At 44.6% G+C, this 19893-nt stretch overlaps 1 protein-coding gene across 3 annotated transcripts in view; it reads left to right on the forward strand.

Moving 5' to 3' along the window:
* Positions 1–19893, forward strand: part of hacl1 (2-hydroxyacyl-CoA lyase 1) — a 158469-nt gene that overhangs the window by 52328 nt on the left and 86248 nt on the right. For all 3 annotated transcript variants that reach the window (XM_078538562.1, XM_078538560.1, XM_078538561.1), the window contains 2 exons: positions 2899–2993; positions 4425–4537. In XM_078538562.1, the coding sequence (XP_078394688.1) occupies positions 2899–2993; positions 4425–4537 (208 nt within the window). The remainder of the gene's footprint in view (positions 1–2898; positions 2994–4424; positions 4538–19893) is intronic.

Raw genomic sequence — 19893 nt, forward strand, 5'->3', positions numbered from 1 at the left:
CTAATGAACACTTTGTTTTGCAGTGGATAATTTGCCTCAGTGGGTCAGATTTTGCCAACTTAGTCTCTGGCCAAATAGCACGAACATTTGTGGGTCAGGAACTTGAATGGTGAAGGAAAAGGTCTAAAACTGAGCCATGGCATTAGCATCCCACCCTTGGGTTCCCAGACCAATTGCCCATGAGAAGTTGGTGGTGAGCTGCTTACTTGAACCACATCAGTCCATGTGCTGTTGATACACACACGGTGCTGATAGGGAGGGAGTTCCAGGGTTTTGACCCAGTGATGATGAGGGAATCCCAATAATTTCCAAGTCAGGATGGTGTGTAACTTTGAGGGAAATTGTTAGGTGGTGATGGTCCTTTGTATCTACTGCCTTTGTCATTCTAGGTAAGGCTTGGAAGATGCAGTCGAAGGAGTTTTGTTGACTTTGCTTTATTGCATCTCGTAGATGGTACGCATTGCTGCCACTGTGCACTGATGGTGCAGGGAATAAATGTTTAAGGTAGTGAATGGAGTGCCAGTCAAGTGGGCTGCTTTGTTCTGGAATGGTGTTGAGCTTCTTGAATGTTGTTGGATCTGCATTCACCGAGGAATTTGGGGAATATTCTACCCTGATTTGTGCCTTGTAGATGGTGGACAGAATTTGGGAAGTCAGGAGGTGGGTTAGCCGCCACAGAATTCCCAGCCTCTGACTGGCTCTTGTAGTCGCAATATTCACATGACTGATCCTGTTAAGGTTTTGGTCAATGATGATATCTAAAATGTTGTTTTAAAAAAATGTGGGGGTTTCAGTGATGGTAGTGTCAATTATCATCAGGGAGAGGTAGTTAGGTTCTCTCTTGTTGGAAATAGTAATTGCCTGGCAATTGTGTGATGCAAATGTTACTTGCCACATATCAGTTCAAGCCTGAATGCTGTCCAGGTCATGCTATATGTTGGGCTGGGCTGCTTTATTATCTGAGGAGTTACAAATGAACTGAAAGCTGTGTAATCATCTATGAACATCCCCATTTCTAACCTTATGATGGAGGGAAGGCCACTAATGAAGCAGCTGAAGATGGTTAGGCTTTGGACACTAACCTGTTAACTCCTGCAGTGACATCCCGGGGCTGAGATGATTGGCCTCCAACATCCAGAACCATCCTCCTTTATGCTCGGTATGACTCCAATCTGCGGAGAGTTTTGGCCCTGAGCCCCATTGACTCCAGCTTTGCTAGGGCTCCTTGATGCTGCACTCGGCCTTGATGTCAAGGGCAATCACTGTCACCTCACCTCTGGAATTCAGCTCTTTTGCCAACGTTTGGATCAACGTTGTGAAAGGTCTGGAGCTGCGTAGCCCTGGCAGAACCGAAACTGAGCACCAGTGAGCAAGTTTTTGCTGAGTAAATGCCACTTGATAGCACTGTTAACAAAAAACCTTGCATTACATTGCTGATGATTGAGAGTCAGCTGATGGGGTAGTAAATGGCCTGATTGGATTTGTCTTGTTTACTGTGGATGGGACATATCTGGGCAATTTTCCACATTGCTGGAGAGATGCAGTGTTGTAGCTGTAATGGGCAGCTTGGCTAGGGTTGAGGCTAGTTCTGGAGCACAAGTCTTCAGTACTATTGTCGGGATGTTGTCAAGACCTATAGCCTTTACTCCATCTAGTACACTCAGTGTTTTCTTGATATGACATGGAGTGAATCAAATTAGCTGACGTCTAGCATCAGTAATGCTGTGGACCTCAGGAGGAGGCCAAGGTTGGTCATCCACTTGGCTGAAGATGTTTGCAAATGCTTCAGCCTTGTCTTTTGCACTGATGTTCTGGGCTCCCACATCATTGAGGATGGGGATGTTCATGGAGCCTCCTCCTCCTGTTAGTTAGTTAATTGTTCACCACCATTCATGAGACTGCAAAGCTGTGAGCTAATTGCGGAATTGCTTAGCTCTGACTACAACATGATATTCTGCTCTTTAGCATGCATGTAGTCCTGTGTTACCTTTGCGAGGCTGGTATCTTGTTTTTAGATGACAAGTGCTGCTTCTGGCCTGCTCTGCTACACTCCTCATTGAACCAGCTCTTGGCTTAATGGTAATGATAGAGTGAGGGATATGCTGGATCATAAGGTTACATATTATGGTGATATACAATTCTGCTGCAGCCCACAACACTTCATAGATACCCAGTTTTGGGCTGCTAAATCTGTTCTTAATTTATCCCATTTGGCAGGGTGGAGGGTGTCATTAGTGTGAAGACAAAACTGTCTCCACAAGAACTGTGTGGTGGTCACTCCTACCAATACTGTGATGGATGTATGTATCTGATACAAGCAGATTGGTGAGGATGACGTCAAGTAGATTTTTCCTCTTGTGTTGGTTCTCTCAACACTTACTGCAGGTGCAATCTGGCAGATATGTCCTTCAGGACTTAACCAGCTCAGTCAGTAGTGGTGCTACATGGCCACTGTTGGTGCTGAACATTGAAATCCCCCACCCAGAGCATATTCACTGCCTCTGCTACCATTAGTGCTTCTTCCAAGTGATTTCATCAGCTGAGGGTAGTAGGGGTAAGCAGTAGGAAACTTCCATCTATCTATCTAACTTCCACCTGATTCTATGAGGCTTCATGGGGTCCACAGTCAATGCTGAGGACTCCCAGGGCCATTCCCTCCCAATAGTATACTGCTGTACTGCCACCCCTGAGGGTTCTGTCCTTTTAATGGGACAGGACGTACCAAAGGATGGTGATGGAAGGTTCTGGGACATTAGCTGAAAGATATAATATTTAATTAGTTGTAAAGCACTTTGGAACATCTTGAAGTCGTATATAATTTCAAGCTCATTCTTTTTCTTTGCTTACTATTGGCTTTTCGCTAGTAGAAATTTCAAATCATTTTATATTTTTTTAAAGGCAGTTAGAAGTAGTATCTATGGCCGCCCAGGAGCTTGTTATGTTGACATTCCTGGGGACATGGTGACGTCAAAAATCCAGAGTGCATCACTGAGGTAGGTCTGTGTGTCAAGATTAGTCAGACATTGGTCATTAGCTTTAGAATTAATGATTCAATTTAATTGCTGCTTCTTTGAACTTGGGGACTTGGGGAATGAACATTGTGTTCCATCTGGATTGTTCTCATTTTTTCTTATATAAAAATAACACCTTTGCTTTTACCCACTCAATCACCTCTCTTTCCAAAATAAACAGTTTGTCTCTAGGGCAGCCTGTTCCACACATTGACTGACCTTTGTCTTGAGTAGTTACATCTGAACTGTCCATCCTCACTCTTCTGAGTTTGAGTCTGTGCCCTTGATTGCAAGGTCATTGTTATGTCAACTAATGTATATTTGACTTCAATTTATCTCCTTAGAGCCCTGTAAACTTTAATGAGATCTCCTTGAATTGCCTTTGTTCCAGTGTACACTGTGCCAGCTTCCTTAGTTTCCTTCCCTCCATAGTCAGAATACCCCCATTCTTGTTTGGTGACCCAAACGCAGTATTCCCCAGTAGGGAGTGAAACAGGCTCTACTCAAACTCATTTTATTTTCTAAATGCATTTAGAAGCATTATTTGTGGCCATCCTGCTATCCCCGATTAATACCCACTACCTGAATCCAAAAACATCCAACTGATGTGCAATTAACAGATAGTACCCAGCATAGCTGTTTTATCAAACCTTTCCCCATCTTTTAGCATTAGTATTCCCTCTGCCAAGACACCCTGTCATTCAATTGACTGGCATTCAAATCTTTGCTTAGGGTTGAAGCTAAGACAACACAGTTGTAGTACTATGCTTGTCTCTGATTATTTGTGTCTCATTAGAGGAAGAAATAGATTATCTCCCTTAGATTTTTGTCTAAGGGTCCAAACAAAAATCTGAACTGGGAATTGATAATCAGGATACAGTCGACAGTTGTAACTTGTACTATGATCAGGTATGCCCTTATGAGCCAATTTAGCACAGGATGAGATGCCATTAACTGCTCATTTCAGCATGATTTCCAGCATCAATATTTCAAAACTCCAGATAATCAGAAAAATAAGGCAAAGGCTTCAGTAGTAGCAGAGGCCAAATGATGGTCTCCAACTGCATTGTGCTGTGAAATTACAGACACTGCCTTCATCCTTTGGATTGATGTATGTGTGTGAGATTTATGGCTTTGGAAAGCAACACTGAACACAGATAAAATTATTTTTTTCTCCTGACTTTTACAATAAGGTGCACTGCTGACACGAATAAATCACATGTACATAGAATGCCCTTTTTGTTCTTGATGCAAATCATATAAGTGAAGCTGATTTATTTTCCTATGGAATGTGCACTTATAAAACCATAGAAAGTGCTCGTTTTACATTATCAGTGTAGAAGCTTGTCATTGTATCATGCAGCTGGAAGATAAGAGCTAAGCAAATCCATCTAATTGTCTTTCTCCATATAGAACTGTTCCTTGTTGTCTCCGTGCTCCAGTAGCCATGGCAGAGCCTCAAGCAGTGAAAGAAGCAGCTTTGATCATTAAAAATGCCAAGAGGCCCCTTGTTATTGTTGGCAAAGGTACGGACATGAAAATTTGAATATTTTTCATAAGAATATAAGATCTATAGTTTTCATTTAACAAATGAGAGAAATCAAACTTTTTAGCTTATGGGTTCTTACAGATAATATTTGGGCAGCAATTTTACAAAACAGAAATGTTAAATGTTTGTGCTACTTAAAAAAATATCTCTTCCTGATATTTATTGGGGTTGTATGTTGAATATGTCATCTGGATGCAAGGACAGAAATGCACTGTTATGTTTTAGACGTTAAGGAATTCAGTGCATTGATGTGACAAATTATTCTTTGCTCTGTTAGTTTTGGCCTCATAGCTAGCGCAGCATTTAAGGTATGCCACACGCTTGAATGTAACAGCATCCCAAAACCTTCTGCCCCATTCTGGCTAGCTGTTTAAAATTCTGGTCTGCAGGTGTTTGCAGCAGTTCTGTGCTGGAGGATGATCATGCATGCAGCTTAATAGCTATATCATTGTAGCATTGGATAATCTGAGAAAGAGAGAGAGAGACTAACCTTAGAAAGAAGATCACCCCCCCCCCCCACACACACACAAGTGTGGCAAATCATCAAAAAATGACATTATCTTGCAATGAAGAGTTTGGTAATTTGGGTCATGTCACATGTGTGGAGTTCACAATGGCATTTTCCTCTGGTGTTTATCTGAGTTTTGGCAAATATGCTTTGCCTTTTCAGCCCATAATCTTCTGGGCTAGTATGAGTGGAGAGACAGGATCATTTAAAATACACAGAGGAGCTAGGGCACTAAAAATGATAGGGGAAAGACATTTCCTGTAACAGTGATGGTCTCATTAGAACATAGGCACAAAGACAAGGAAAAGAAAAAGATTTTGGGCTCTGAGTTTATTCTCTTAGTATTTCAATTCACCTATCCTAGTTCCCAACTATATCTCAAACTCCCGAAATATATTTGATTCAATAGCTTAACTGGCAGAGTATTCTGAGAATTTTTTTTCTAACATGTGTTTTAAGTATACTTTCTTCTAAAGTCGAAATCATTTTTAGGCCCTACTAGAATATTACTTGGTCTATACCATTTAATACGTTACATACTTCAGTTAGGTCACCCCTTTATCATCCTTTTATAATGTTAAGTTGCCAACTATGAAACAAGTCTATACAAAATGTTAGGACAAATATAAAGCAGCAATTTTGGGTGCCCCATTATAAAAAGCACCTTAATACCCTAGGGAGTGTAAAGAATAGACTCATTAGCATGTTGTCAAGGATGGGAAACTATAGGTATTAAGGGTGGAAATTTTGTCAACTTAGCTCCTGTCTAAATGGCAAGGCCATTTCCAGGTCAAGAGCCTGTTTGATTACTCAACAACCTTTGCCAAGGCTCTTTCCCAGAGTCACACCATTCTTATCACATTTCTGGTCCCCAACCACTCAGGGAGGGTGAATGACATGGCATGCCTAAACATGCAATGAAGGGTTTCTATTTAAAGGGAGCCCAGCAGAGCTCACAATGCCAGCTCTGAGTGAAGCATTCAAAATACAAATGGAAGCAGGAAACTGGTGCTGAATGGAGACAAGACATGGGAAGACTGATGTCCATGGAGGTCATTATGGATGGAGTCAGGGCAAGAAGAAAAGTCCTTTTTTCTGTGGAGGCCAGCCAACCTTGCCAAGCAGGTGTGTCTGCATGCAGCAGAAACGGTGAGCAGCAGGAGTGTGGTGCCTGGGACCAGGATCCAGTGCCGCAAAAAAGCTTAATGGCTTCATGAGGTCCACTTAAGTGAGTGTTCTACAACTCTCTCACCTCACTAACATTCTCCTGTAAAACACTCCTCTGACCAACACAGCTCACAGTCCTACATTTTACTTTTTCTCCAGTCTTCTCCTCAAATCTCCATCTTGACAGACAGCTCTCACACTCAACTTCATCATATTGTCCTCTCACACCCATTTCTCACAGTCCAGAAGACAATAAGACACAGGAGCAGAAGTAGGCCATTCGGCCCATCAAGCCTGCTCCGCCATTCAGTGAGATCATGGCTGATCTAATAATTCTCAACTTCAATTCCTGCCTTTTCCCCATAACCCTTGATTCCCTTACTGATTAAAAACCTGTCTATCTCAGCCTTGAATATGCTTAATGACCCAGCCTCTACATCCCTCTGCGGTAAAGAATTCCACAGACTGACTACCCTCTGAGAGAAGAAATTCCTCCTCATCTCTGTTTTAAATGGGTGACCCCTTGCTCTGAAATTATGCCCTCTGGTCCTAGACTCTCCCACAAGGGGAAACAACTTCACAGCGTCTACCCTGTCAAGCCCCCTAAGAATCTTATGTTTCAATAAGGTCACCTCTCATTCTTCTAAACTCCAGCGAGTACAGGCCCAACCGACTCAACTTCTCATAAAAAAATCCCTCCATCTCCGGGATCAACCTGGTGAACCTTCTCTGGACTGCCTCCAATGCCAGTATATCTTTATCCTTAGATAAGGGGGCCAAAACTGTTCACAGTATTCTAGGACAAAAACAGAATTACCTGGAAAAACTCAGCAGGTCTGGCAGCATCGGTGGAGAAGAAATCAGTTAACGTTTCGAGCCTTCACGACCCTTCGGCAGAACTGAAGCATAGTTAGGAGAAAGGAGAAATATAAGCTGGTTTAAGGTGGGGGGGCGGGGGGAGAGAGAAGTTGAGGGTGTGGTGATTGTGGAGATAAGCAAGCAGTGATAGGAGCAGATAATCAAAAGATGTCACAGACAAAAGGATCAAAGAGGTGTTGAAGGTGGTGATATTTGTCTAAGAAAAGTGCTAATTAAGAATGGAAGACAGGACACTCAAAGTACAGCTCTAGTGGGGGTGGGGTGGAAAGACTAACAAGGTTTTAGTTTTAGATTTAAAAATAATGGAAATAGGTGGGGAAAGAAGAATCTATATAAATTATTGAAAAAAAAGGGGAGGGGGGGAGAAACGGGATGGGGATGGGGGGAGGGGGAGTTTAAGATCTAAAGTTGTTGAATTCAATATTCAGCCCGGAAGGCTGTAAAGTGCCTAGTCGGAAGATGAGGTGCTGTTCCTCCAGTTTGCGTTGGGCTTCACTGGAACAATGCAGCAAGCCAAGGACAGACATGTGGGCAAGAGAACAGGGTGGAGTGTTAAAATGGCAAGCGACAGGGAGGTTTGGGTCTTTCTTGCGGACAGACCGCAGGTGTTCTGCAAAACGGTTTTGAACACCTGCGGTCTGTCCGCAAGAAAGACCCAAACCTCCCTGTCGCTTGCCATTTTAACACTCCACCCTGTTCTCTTGCCCACATGTCTGTCCTTGGCTTGCTGCATTGTTCCAGTGAAGCCCAACGCAAACTGGAGGAACAGCACCTCATCTTCCGACTAGGCACTTTACAGCCTTCCAGGCTGAATATTGAATTCAACAACTTTAGATCTTAAACTCCCCCTCCCCCCATCCCCACCCCGTTTCTTCCCCCTCCCCCTTTTTTTTCAATAATTTGTATAGATTCTTCTTTTCCCACCTATTTCCATTATTTTTAAATCTACAACTAATACCTTTTTAGTCTTTCCACCCCACCCCCACTAGAGCTGTACCTTGAGTGTCCTGCCATCCATTCTTAATTAGCACTTTTCTTAGATAATATCACCACCTTCAACACCTCTTTGATCCTTTTGTCTGTGACATCTTTTGATTATCTGCTCCTATCACTGCTTGCTTATCTCCACAATCACCACACCCTCAACTTCTCTCTCCCCCCGCCCCCCACCTTAAACCAGCTTATATTTCTCCTTTCTCCTAACTATGCTTCAGTTCTGCTGAAGGGTCGTGAAGGCTCGAAACGTTAACTGATTTCTTCTCCACCGATGCTGCCAGACCTGTTGAGTTTTTCCAGGTAATTCTGTTTTTGTTTTGGATTTCCAGCATCCGCAGTAGCTTTTAGCTTTTTGTTTTTATCACAGTATTCTAGGTGTGGTCTAACTAGTGCCTTGTATAGTTTTAGCAAGATTTCCCTATTGTTATACTTAATTCCCTTTGAAATAAAGGCCAGCATTCCATTTGCCTTACCTATTACCTGCTGAACTTGTAAGCTAGCTTTTTGTGATTCATGCACAAGGACCCCCAAATTTATCTGTGCTGCAGCTTTCTTCAGTCTTTCCCCATTTAAATAATATTCAGCTCCTCTATTCTTCCTGCCAAAGTGCATAACCTCACACTTTCCCACATATTACATCTGCCATGTTTTTGCCCACTCACTTAACCTGTCTATATCCCTCTGTAGACTCCTTGTCTTATCCTCACCTCTTGCCTTCCCACCTATTTTTGTGTCATCCGCAAACTTGGTGATAGTACATTCATTTCACTCATCCAAGTCATTAATATATATTGTAAATAATTGTGGCCCCAGCCCTGATCCTTGTGGCACTCCACTAGTTACAGGTTGCCATCCTGAAAATGCCCCCCTACCCCAACTCTCTGTCTTCTATTAGTTAGCCAGTCCTCTATCCATGCTAATATATTACCCCCAACACCCTGGGCTCTTATCTTATTAAGTAGCCTTATGTGTGGTACCTTATTAAACACCTTTTGGAAATCCAAATATATTACATCTACTGGCTTCCCTTTATCAGTCCTGCTTGTTACCTCCTCAAAGAATTCTAATAAATTTGTCAGGCATGATTCCTCCTTCATGAAGCCATGCTGACTCTACTTGATTATATTGTGCATTTCTAAATTCTCTGCTATTACATCCTTTATAATAGACCCCAACATTTTCCCAAAGACAGATGTTAAGCTAACTGGCCTATAGTTACATGATTTTTGTCTCCCTCCCTTTTTGAATAAGGGTATTTACATTGGCAGTTTTCCAATCTTCTGGGACTTTTCCAGAATCTAAGGATTCTTGGAAGATTACTGTCAGCGCATCTACTATCTCTGCAGGTATTTCCTTTAATATCCTAAGATGCAACCCATCAGGTCCAGGTGACTTATCGGCCTTTTGTCCCATTAGTTTTCCTAGTACTTTTTCTCTAGTGATAGTTATTGTATTTATTTCCTCCCCATTTTTGCCCCTTGATTATTTGGTATTTTTGGAATACTATTAGTGTCTTCTACTGTGAAGACTGATACAAAGTATTTATTCAACTCCTCTGCCATTTCCTGGTTTCCCAATATTATTTCCCCAGACCCATTCTCTAAGGAGCCTATATTGACTTTGGCCTCTCTCTTCCTTTTTATATATTTAAAGAAGCTCTTACTGTCCATTTTTATATTACTTGCTAGTTTACCCTCCAAGTTTATTTTCTCCCTCTTTATTATTTTTTTTGTCATCTTTTGTTGGTTTTTAAAACTTTCCCAATCATCTGGCTTACCACTGATCTTTGCCACATTGTGTGTTTTTTCTTTCACATCGATACTACCCTTAACTTCCTTGATTAACCATGGTTGGTTTATCCCCTTCCAACAATCCTTCTTCCTCACTGGGATATATCTTTGTTGTGAGTCATGAACTATTTTCTTAATGCCTGTCATTATTCATCAACTGTCTTTTCTGCTAAACTCCTCTCCCAGTCCACTCCAGCCAACTCTGCCCTCATTCCTTTGTAATTACCCTTATGTAAGTTTAGCACAGTTGTTTCTGATCCAAGTTTCTCACTTTCAAACTGAATGCTAAATTCTACCATGTTATGGTCACTGTTTCCTAGGGTATCTTTTACTCTGAGATTATTTATTAAACCTGCCTCATTACACATTATACATTACCAGATCCAAAATAGCCTGATCCCTGCTTGGATCCATGACATATTGTTCTAGGAAACTGTCCTGGATACACTCTATGAATTCTTGCTCGTGACTACCTCTGCCAATTATATTTTCCCAATCTACATGGAGATTAAAGTCACCCATGATTAATATACTGCCTTTTTTACATGCCCTCATTATTTCCTGATTTATTCTCTGTCCGACAGCATAGCTACTTTCAGGGGGCCTATAGACTACTCCCACCAGTGTCTTCTTCCCCTTGTTACTTCTTAGCTCCACCCATATGGATTCCACATCTTCTGATCCAAGATCATTTCTTGCTATTGTACTTATTCCATCTCATACTAACAAAACTACCCCACCACCCTTTACTTCCTGCCTGTCCTTTCAAAAAGTCACATACCTCTGAATATTTAGTTCCCAGTCACCCTCTTCAAATATTCACCCTCCATCCTCAGCAATCAGTTCACTCTTCAGACTCATAGCTCTCTCTTTCTTTCTCATTGGTTCCGGGGATGAGGGATTTTAGCTACAAGGTTATGTTGGAGAAGCTGGGGTTGTTCTCCTTGGAACGCAAGAGTTTGAAGGGAGTGATCTGATAGAGATGTGCAAGATTATGTCAAGTTAATGTAAGGTAGACAAAGAAAATCTGTTCCCATTAGTTAATAGTACAAGGACTAGGGGACACATTTCAGGTTTTGGGCAAGAGATACAGGAGGGATGTGAGGAAGAACATTTTTACACAGCGAATATAATGACTTGCTGCCCATGATGGTGGTGGAAGCGGAGACAATCAGGGATTTCAAAAGGAAATTGGATGAGCACCTGAGGGAAACAGTCTTGCAGGGCGATTGGGGGTTGGGACTGACTGGATTCCTCTCCAAAGAGTGCGGCATGGACTCGATGAGCCAATTGGGCTCCTTCTCCACATTATAACTGTGACTCCATGACTGAATTGAAAGTTGGGACTTATGGGCTACAGATTGAGAGATCTTGCAAATGTCCCCAGCTGATGTCTGAGACATAGAAGATCCTGAGAGCCTTTACAGGGTAGATGTGGAGATGATGTTTCCTCTTGTGAGAGAGCCTAGAACTAGGGATCATTGTTTAAAAATAAGGTGTTGCCCATTTAAGACAGAGATGAGAAAACTTTTTTTCTCTCGGAGGGTCGTGAGTCTTTGGAACTCTCTTCCTCAAAAGGCGGTGGAAACAGAGTCTTTGAATATCTTTAAGGCAGAGGTAGATAAATTCTTGATAAGCAAGGAGGTGAAAGGCTATAGTGGCTAGGCAGGAATGTGAAGTTGAGGTTACAATCAGATCAGGCATTATCTTATTAAATGGCGGAACAGACTCGAGGGGCCGAGTGGCCTACTGCTCCTAATTCGTATGTTTGCATGTTCAAAAGGAGCCGGAAGCTCCAGGGGTGGGGGGGAGGTGGCGAGGGGTGGCCTCCTTTGAGCTGTGGTTCTATGTCTGTCCCCCCCCTGCCCTGTGGAGCAGTATATGGCTGTGGAGAAGGCATCTGCTGTTGCTGCTCTTGCTCCTGATGTTGCTGACTTTTTTTTTATTCATTCACGGCATGTGGGCTTTGCTGGCTCGCCCATTTATTGCCCATTCCTAGTTGTCCTTGAGAAGGTGGTGGTGAGCTGCCTTCTTGAACTGCTGCAGTCCATGTGGTGTAGGTACACCCACAGTGCTGTTAGGGAGGGAGTTCCAGGATTTTGACCCAGTGACAGTGAAGGAACGCCGATATATTTCCAAGTTAGGATGGTGAGTAACATGGAGGGGAACTTCCAGGTGATGGTGTTTTCATCTATCTGCTGCCCTTGTCCTTCTAGATGGTAGCGGTCGTGGGTTTGGAAGGCGCTGTCGAGGGAGCTTTGGTGAATTCCTTGATGTTGTTGTTCCTCCTGTTCCCCTTCAGAGATTGATCAGCTGCTTAAGCTGCTCCCATTCTGCAGTGAAGGCTGAGAGCAGATAATTTTCCAGCAAAGTAAGGTCCAAACTAAGTCACATGACTTCCATAAAGTTGTTCCTTTAAACCTGTAAACATGGAAATCACACTCTCAATAACATCAACAACAGTGAAATTATATATAAAGTGCCTTTTATGTAATAAAGCAGCCCAAAGCACTTCACAGGAGCATTATAAAACAAAACATGACACTGAATCCCATTAAGGAGATAGTGGGACAGATTACCAAAAGTTCGGTCAAAGAGATACGTTTTAAGGTTTGTTTTCAAGGAGAAAAATGAGCTAGAAAGGCGGAGAGGAATAGAGAGAGAATCCCAGAGCTTAGAACCTAGGCAACTATAGGCCTAGCCACCAATGGTGGAGCGATTCAAACTGAATATGCTCAAGTGGCCAGAATTAGAGGAGCACAGATATCCCAGAGGGTTATGGGGCTGGAGGTAATGAGGAGCTGAATGAATGAAGGTTTTGGCAGATGAGCTGAGACAGGGACAAAGTTCAATGATGTTACAAAGGTGGAAATGGCGAGCCTTGCTGATGGCATTAAATGTGGTTAGAAATTATTCTAGGTCAACTATGGCACCAAGATTGCGAACAGACTGGTTTCATTCTGGACTCTTGCTAGGGAGAGGGACGAAGTCGGTTGCTAAGGAATGGAGATTGGAGTGGGGACCAAAAAGAATGGCTTCGGTATTCCCCATATTTAATTGGAGGAAACTTTTGCTCATGCAGTACTGAATGCTGCATAAGCAATCTGATAGTTTAGCGACAGTGGAGTCGAGAGAGGTGGTGGTGAGGTAGTGCTGGATGTCATCAGTGTACGTGTGAAAACTGACATTGTGGTTTTGGATGATGTCACCGAGGAGCAGCATGTAGGTGAGAAATAGGAGGGGCCAAGGATAGATCCTTGTCAGCCACCAGAGCTAACAGTGCAGGAGTGGGAAGAGAAGACATTGCAACCGATATTCTGACTATTGTTGTGGTATCTTTGACGAACGAACCATAGGAGGCACAGGTACAAGTCACGATCGTTTATTCGAGCAATTGCAAGGAGAGAACCAGCAAAGCAGCTTGAGGTAGCACTCTGCTAAATTATAAATATTCAGCATATTTATACATTACAGGTCACACACGAGGACATTGTTCAAATTCCAATCTCGTCAGCATATAGGCTTACATTAAACAGCTATCTCTGGTTCCAGGTACATACATCCCGTTTCACCCAGGCAGAGCCTTAACCCCTATCTGAGCTGGTGCCAGCTGCCCTTTCCTTATCTGTTGAAGAGCACACTTAACCTATCTTGTTTTTTTCTCTGTCTCCAGTCTGGCTCCCAGGGCCTTTCTGGTGAATGCAGGCCCTAAGGGTGTGCAAAGTTCATCTGGTAACCTTTAACTGTTATTGTACTTGATGGCATGACTGTCTGGGTTTTTAAGTAATTCTCTTTCAATAAATTCTTACTGTATTCCCCCTAACATTATGATTAGATGGGTGAAAATGGAACCAGCTGAGTGTAGTCCCACTCAGCTAGATGGCAGTGGAGAGGCGCTGGAAGAGGATGGTGTCATCAACTCTCTCTAGTAGTCTCTTGAAGCAAGGAGGACACTTGCTACAGAGCAGAGCCCTTGGCAAGAGCTTGCACGTGGAGTCTTTTAACATGAGGAGGGCGTTGTGCTGCAGCTACCACACAGTTCCGACATTGCTGACCAGAAAACTCTCCTGCTCTTATTGCCTGCTATAGGCGTATTGGAAGGATTTACAGGTTGATAATCAACCTTTTTGGTCGTGTTTTGAACACACTTTCTGTGGTAATCTTGAACCCGGAGTTTCTTGCTTAGAGGTAGAGCGCTACCTACTGCACCATAAGACCATGTGTAGTTAACTATGTCAAAGGTTGCAGACAAGTTGAGAAGGGCGAAGCGGGATAGTTTGCCTCTGTCATAGGATATCATTTGTGACTTTGTTAGGCACCATTTCAGTATTGTGGCAAGGGCGGAAATCTGATTGGAAGGATTCAAATATGGCCTTCCGGGAAAGTTGGGCATGGAATTGGGAGGCGGAAAAATATTCAAAGACTTTAGAGAGGAAAGGGAGGTTGGATTTGGGGTGGTGGTTTGCTAGGACAGAGAGAGTACAAGTCTTCCCTTGGCATGGCTGTAGCTGTTTTTCTATTTAAAATGCTTCCTATCATGTTGCTCTTGCCTTCTGCACCCTGGTGAGATTCACACAGATTGGGAGATCTATGCTCTGGCTGTTATAGGCAGAATAGAACGTTGAATTGCTGCTTAATTGCTATTTAACATGTTTAAATATCTGAACCCTTACTTTCAAGAAAGTTTCCTGCTCGCTTCGGAAAGCACCCTTGGCAAACGCTGTATCAATGATTTCCTGGCCCAATTCTTGCTCGGATTTTGAAAGCAGAAACAAAAAGTCAGCAATGCAGTGGGTTAAAAGTTCAGTTGACTCTTTCTGGTGACCTTCTTATTCTCCATATAGACACATTGATGATAGCTTCCATCCTGCCAGTATTGCTGAACGTGGGCATCACTTTCTTTCTGCTTGTGTGCATTCTAGGCTGGAGGGATCCCCATGCGCTTTTACTGAAACAAGTGTTCCCATTGCTCGGAGCAGCCCATATACCTTTATCTCTATGTCACCCTGCAGCGTAAGATGGCCCTTGATGTCACATGAGATTCCTATCAAATGATGAAGAGTTGTGTGGCTTGCAATACCATTTGCAGATCCTGTATAAACAGCAAGACAAAACATCTAACCATTGAATAACTGTTGCTCTTTCTCACTCACGGAATAAATATTGTGCTGACTTACACTGAGAGTTGTAAGTTAATTGTTGCTGTAAGTCATGCTGTAAAATTGCTGTTCTTTAAGCAGCTCAGGTGTCAGACCTGTGCTTTATTATTTTGTATTAAAATTCCTGTAGTAGAGAGGGAGACCATTTCATTAGGTAAATTGCTGACTAGAGGCTGCTGTACCAATAGGAGAAAGAGTTACCTTTTATAGAACCGTTTAACAGTCCAAAACTGAACAAGCTGAACCTCTATAGCCAGAATTTTACGTCCTGCAGGCAGGCATTGGACGAGCGTTCCAACATCTTCGCGCACTCACGTGATATTTTGCTCAGTTGGCATGCGCAGCAGTCAGAAGCACGACTGCTGACAACTAAGTGTGCAAATTAAGCCCACTAATGATGCAATTAACAGTGATTTTTGATGGACCATCCACATTTACGGTTGACGGACCGGCCATTCTCCCAGGCGGCATTCACATTTTTGCTCGAACCTCAATCCAGGGCAGGATGAAATCTCCAGGGGGAAATAAAATAAAAAGAGACATCTGGGGACTGTTGTTTTATGAGGTATGCTTTCAGGTGCTTGATTCTGCTGCATGGACATATTTTGCAGCATTCTTGTCGTTTCCTTTATTCTGTGGAGGTCTGCAGCTCCCTGGAGCAGCAGTCTGCCTTCAGGGAGCTCACTCAAAGTGCTCACCCGCACCCTCAGTTAGGTCAGCACCCGCCCTCTTCCCGCCCCCACCCCGGCAGGGCTGAGCATTTCTCAGCACGCGTTTCACGCTGGCTGGCCATTGATCTGCCAGCCAGCGTGAAATCGCAGTCGGGGGCCGATCGCGGCTGAAGGCCCATTTCCCATCCGCTTCGGGGCCCACCGATCGCGCACGCCCGACGAAGGAAAAATTCAGGCCTATGACTTACAGGCGCCCAACACTGACCTTGGGTTAAAGCTGCAGAACTGTGCCACTAGTTGGTCAGCGTGTGTGCCTCTTGCACCAGGAAGCCTTGTTTTTTTTTTCCGGCATTTTTAAAATTCAGATGCTGGCAAATAATTCAAAGGGCACCCTACCTCTCCAAAGAACTATTAAAATATTACACACGCTTCAAGTGATATCAAGACTATTAAGTGTGAGTTTTTCACACCTTATTGATTTGTAGCACTGCAAACTCCCACTCTAATTTCAATGACCACTTTGCCTGAAAACAGGTATTAATCTGTCAAAATCTCTACAATAAGAATAATGCTGTATAGCTCTTCTACTTACATGATACTATTCACCTGTAACAATGTATATCATAATTGAAACTAAGCCAAATATGGGAGATTTAGAAATATATATCTTTGCTCTGCTCTTTTATCTTTTGAGATGAGTGAAACACTACTCAAATCATTCCTGATTTATTCATGTTCACTGGAGGCGGAGGAGGTGAGCAGAACCCAGGAATGTTACATTGCTATAATTCTTCAGGGTAGTATTTAAATATATCGTGAGTAAAATACATCTGTGCAGTATATTCAAAAATGAGTGACGTTTTATTGATTGGTTATTATCTGAAATCACTCTATGGCCGGAATTTTCCATGCCCGTTGGCGTCGGGCGTGTTTGGTGGCATGAGCGGACAATATGGCGAGAAGGCCAAAAACCTGTTTCACAACGTCGTGAAACCAGTTTGCAATCGTCCGTTCTGCCCATCTTGGTGGCCTGCCTTCCTGTCGTCGAACGTCAGGAACCTCATTGTAATGCGTCTGCATATCATTATAGGCCCAGCTCGCCAGAATCATCCTCCCCCACACTGGACCATTCGAGCACGACAGCATGTTTGCATGCCGACGTGTTTCACAACAGAATATATAAGGCGTGCACTCGGCCGGCTGCACTTTGAGGGGAACTCTGAGGTGAGTGCACAGTAAGGTTGCACAGTGCTCGCCAGGGCCGCCTGGTGGACTTCAAGGTGGAGGCGACTTGGTGGGGGGCAAGGGCTGCACTGTAGTCAAGGCAACTTGGGGGGTAGGGGGCAAGGACTGCACTGCAATTGATGGCAGAGCACAAGCATGTGCGGGGTGTGGGGAGGGAAGTGGCCACGCATCAGGGAAACCTTGTATATAGTGACCATTCCTCCGCAGCTGAGACAGTTCAAGCGCAGCCAGATTGGATTCAGGCCTCTAGCTTATCTGCTCGCTCAAGCAATGCAGAGGCATCAAAGTGCCACCCGGTGCTCCTGAACTTTTTACCTGTCAGGCACTGACAGCAAACTAACGAGTGTTTTCGTGGACTGCAGAACAGTTGGATGACGGGGCACATTGTACAATCTCCTTGCTAAAGCTGGCCATAGAGCAGTCACTGCTGGAGGCTCACAGCCCCTTGCAATGTCATCATCCCAGTTTGGACCAGTCTCCCCCATGGTTCAAGCTAACAGGGCAGCCTTGCAGTGTGGGTTAGGAGAATGCCTACACCTGAGCTGAGATCACAGCATGGAGTCCAGTAGACAAAGCTGCTGCCAATCGGTCAGGTGGAGTGGGGTGGAGGAAGATGGGGTTTCGGGCAGCCATGCAGCGCACTAATCTCTGGCCATCAAAGTGGTGGCCAGCTCTCTCCTGGATGCATTAAGAGGCCTTCAGGCTTAACCAAGAAAGGTTCTTAGTACACCTATGTTAATCCACACTCCTGCAGGAGGAGTACATCAGGAGCATGGAGCCTGGTGAACTAGCCATATTCCCCATGGTGTACAGAGAGCAGAGACAAAGGAGAAGAGAGCAATGGAGGTGCCTGGCTAGGCAGAGTGGGGATCAGCATCCTCAGGAAGAAGGGGCAGCTGGAGCTCCTGCACACGCCGCTGAAAAGCCACAGTGAGCCATCGCTGGTCGGTGCCTAGCTAGACCCCAGGGTCTATAGATGCTGCCTTTCATTCCTGCAGATGACTGAGGACCTGTGCCGCTGAAGACTGCGCATGTCTAGGGAACTGGTCGGTCTCATCTGCCAACTACTGCAAGATTTGGCACCACAAGGACATGGAGGGCATTTGCTGCTAGTGGTCCTGAAAGTGCCAGTGGTGCTTAATTTTTACACCAGTGGCTCCTTTCAGGGCTCCACAGGTGATCTCTGTGGGATCTCACAAGCTTCCACCCAGAAATGTATCCATGAGGTCATGAGTGTCATCTTCATGAGGGCACACAACTTTGTGCATTTCGCCCGGGACCAAGAGAGCAAGGATGCAAGAGTGCTGGGATTTGCCCAGATCTCAAGTTTCCCACAGGTGCAGGGTGCCATTGACTGCACTCACGTGGTGCTCAGATCTCCGTGGCAACAAGTGGTCAACTACATCAACCGCAAGGGCTTCCATTCACTGAATGTTCAGCTGCTGTGCGACCACCACAACGCATCCTGCAGGTCTGCGCATGACTCCTACAACCTTAGCAGGTCTCAGATCCCTGATGTCTTCCAGGGTCCACAGTGGCTGCAGGGTTGGCTCCTCAGGGACAAGGGCTACCTTCAGAGGATGTGGCTGATACCACCTGTGCGGTGGCCTCAGACTGCAGCAGAGTGACAGTATAATGAGGCTCATGCTGCATCTCGGTGAAGCAAACCATCAGGATACTGAAAATGAGGTTCTGGTGCCTGGACTGGTCTGATGGAGCCCTGCAATACAGTCCACAGAGGGTGTCACACATCGTCGTCACCTGCTGCGCCCTTTACAACCTGGCGCTGCAACGGGCTGAGGAGGAGATGGAGGAGCTGCATGTCACGTCCGATGAGGAGGATATCGATGGGGATGAGGGTGAGGAGGTCCTCGAAGGCAATGATGAAGGCAATGAAGCCATCACACTGGCCAGATGAGGCAGGCATGCTCAGGGGGCCCTCATAGCTGCTAGAATCATGGAGGATGATGACGACATGCAGTGAGGAGACACCATAGATCCTCACATTTCACCTACGAACGGTTGACTCCAGTTTGACTGACGGCAGCTCACATACTCTCTGTGATAAGGCTCCTGTCATGGAGACGCAGCGAAGGCCCTAATAGTCGCTCAATTCCAGGAGGATGATGACAACTTGCAGTGAGGACACTCCATAGATCTTCACATAGCCTCTGTGAATGTCTGACTCCTGTCTGGCTGAGGGCAGTTCGTTTGTGCTCTGTGATCAGGGTTATATCATGGAGACGCAGCCATGAAACTTTAAATGATCCTTTGTCAGCCTTCAGCACCTGAACCCTTCAGGAGCACAGCGTCACTGTTCACAGATGCTGAAGAGATGGGGTCCAGCCCCACCTTAAAAGTGCTGAGAGCACACAGAGAGAATGATGGAACTCTGTGATGCCTGCCCACTACATTCTGGCAGCAATGACCAGCACCGCCAAGGTGCAGGAATCGGAATGTGTCCAGTGAGTGTGAGGCTGGAGCATCACTTTGGTCTGAAGGCTGCACAAAGCACAGGGAAGAGGCCCTTGACTGAGGCACCTGCCTTTATCTTGTGCAGAAAGGTTTCACACCTGATTGACACAAACATTGCTCATCAGAACAAGGAGCCACAGGCAAGGAGACATTCTTGGGAATTTATTTATAATAGTGCACATAATGTACAAGTGAATAACACCTGTGCCCAGGCTGTGCAACTATATCTTTTTAACCTTCCTAACACTGATGCTCAGCCAGCTCCTCTCCCCTTTGCAGCGCCAGGTTGTAAAGGACGCAGCAGGTGACGACGATGTGTGACACCCTCTGTGGACTGTATTTCAGGGCTCCACCAGACCAGTCCAGGCACCGGAACCTCATTTTTAGCATCCTGATGGTTTGCTCCACCGAGATGCAGCATGAGCCTCATTATATCTTCGCCC

The sequence above is a fragment of the Cetorhinus maximus genome, chromosome 3, assembly GCF_964194155.1.
Source record: "Cetorhinus maximus chromosome 3, sCetMax3.hap1.1, whole genome shotgun sequence".
NCBI lineage: Eukaryota > Metazoa > Chordata > Chondrichthyes > Lamniformes > Cetorhinidae > Cetorhinus > Cetorhinus maximus.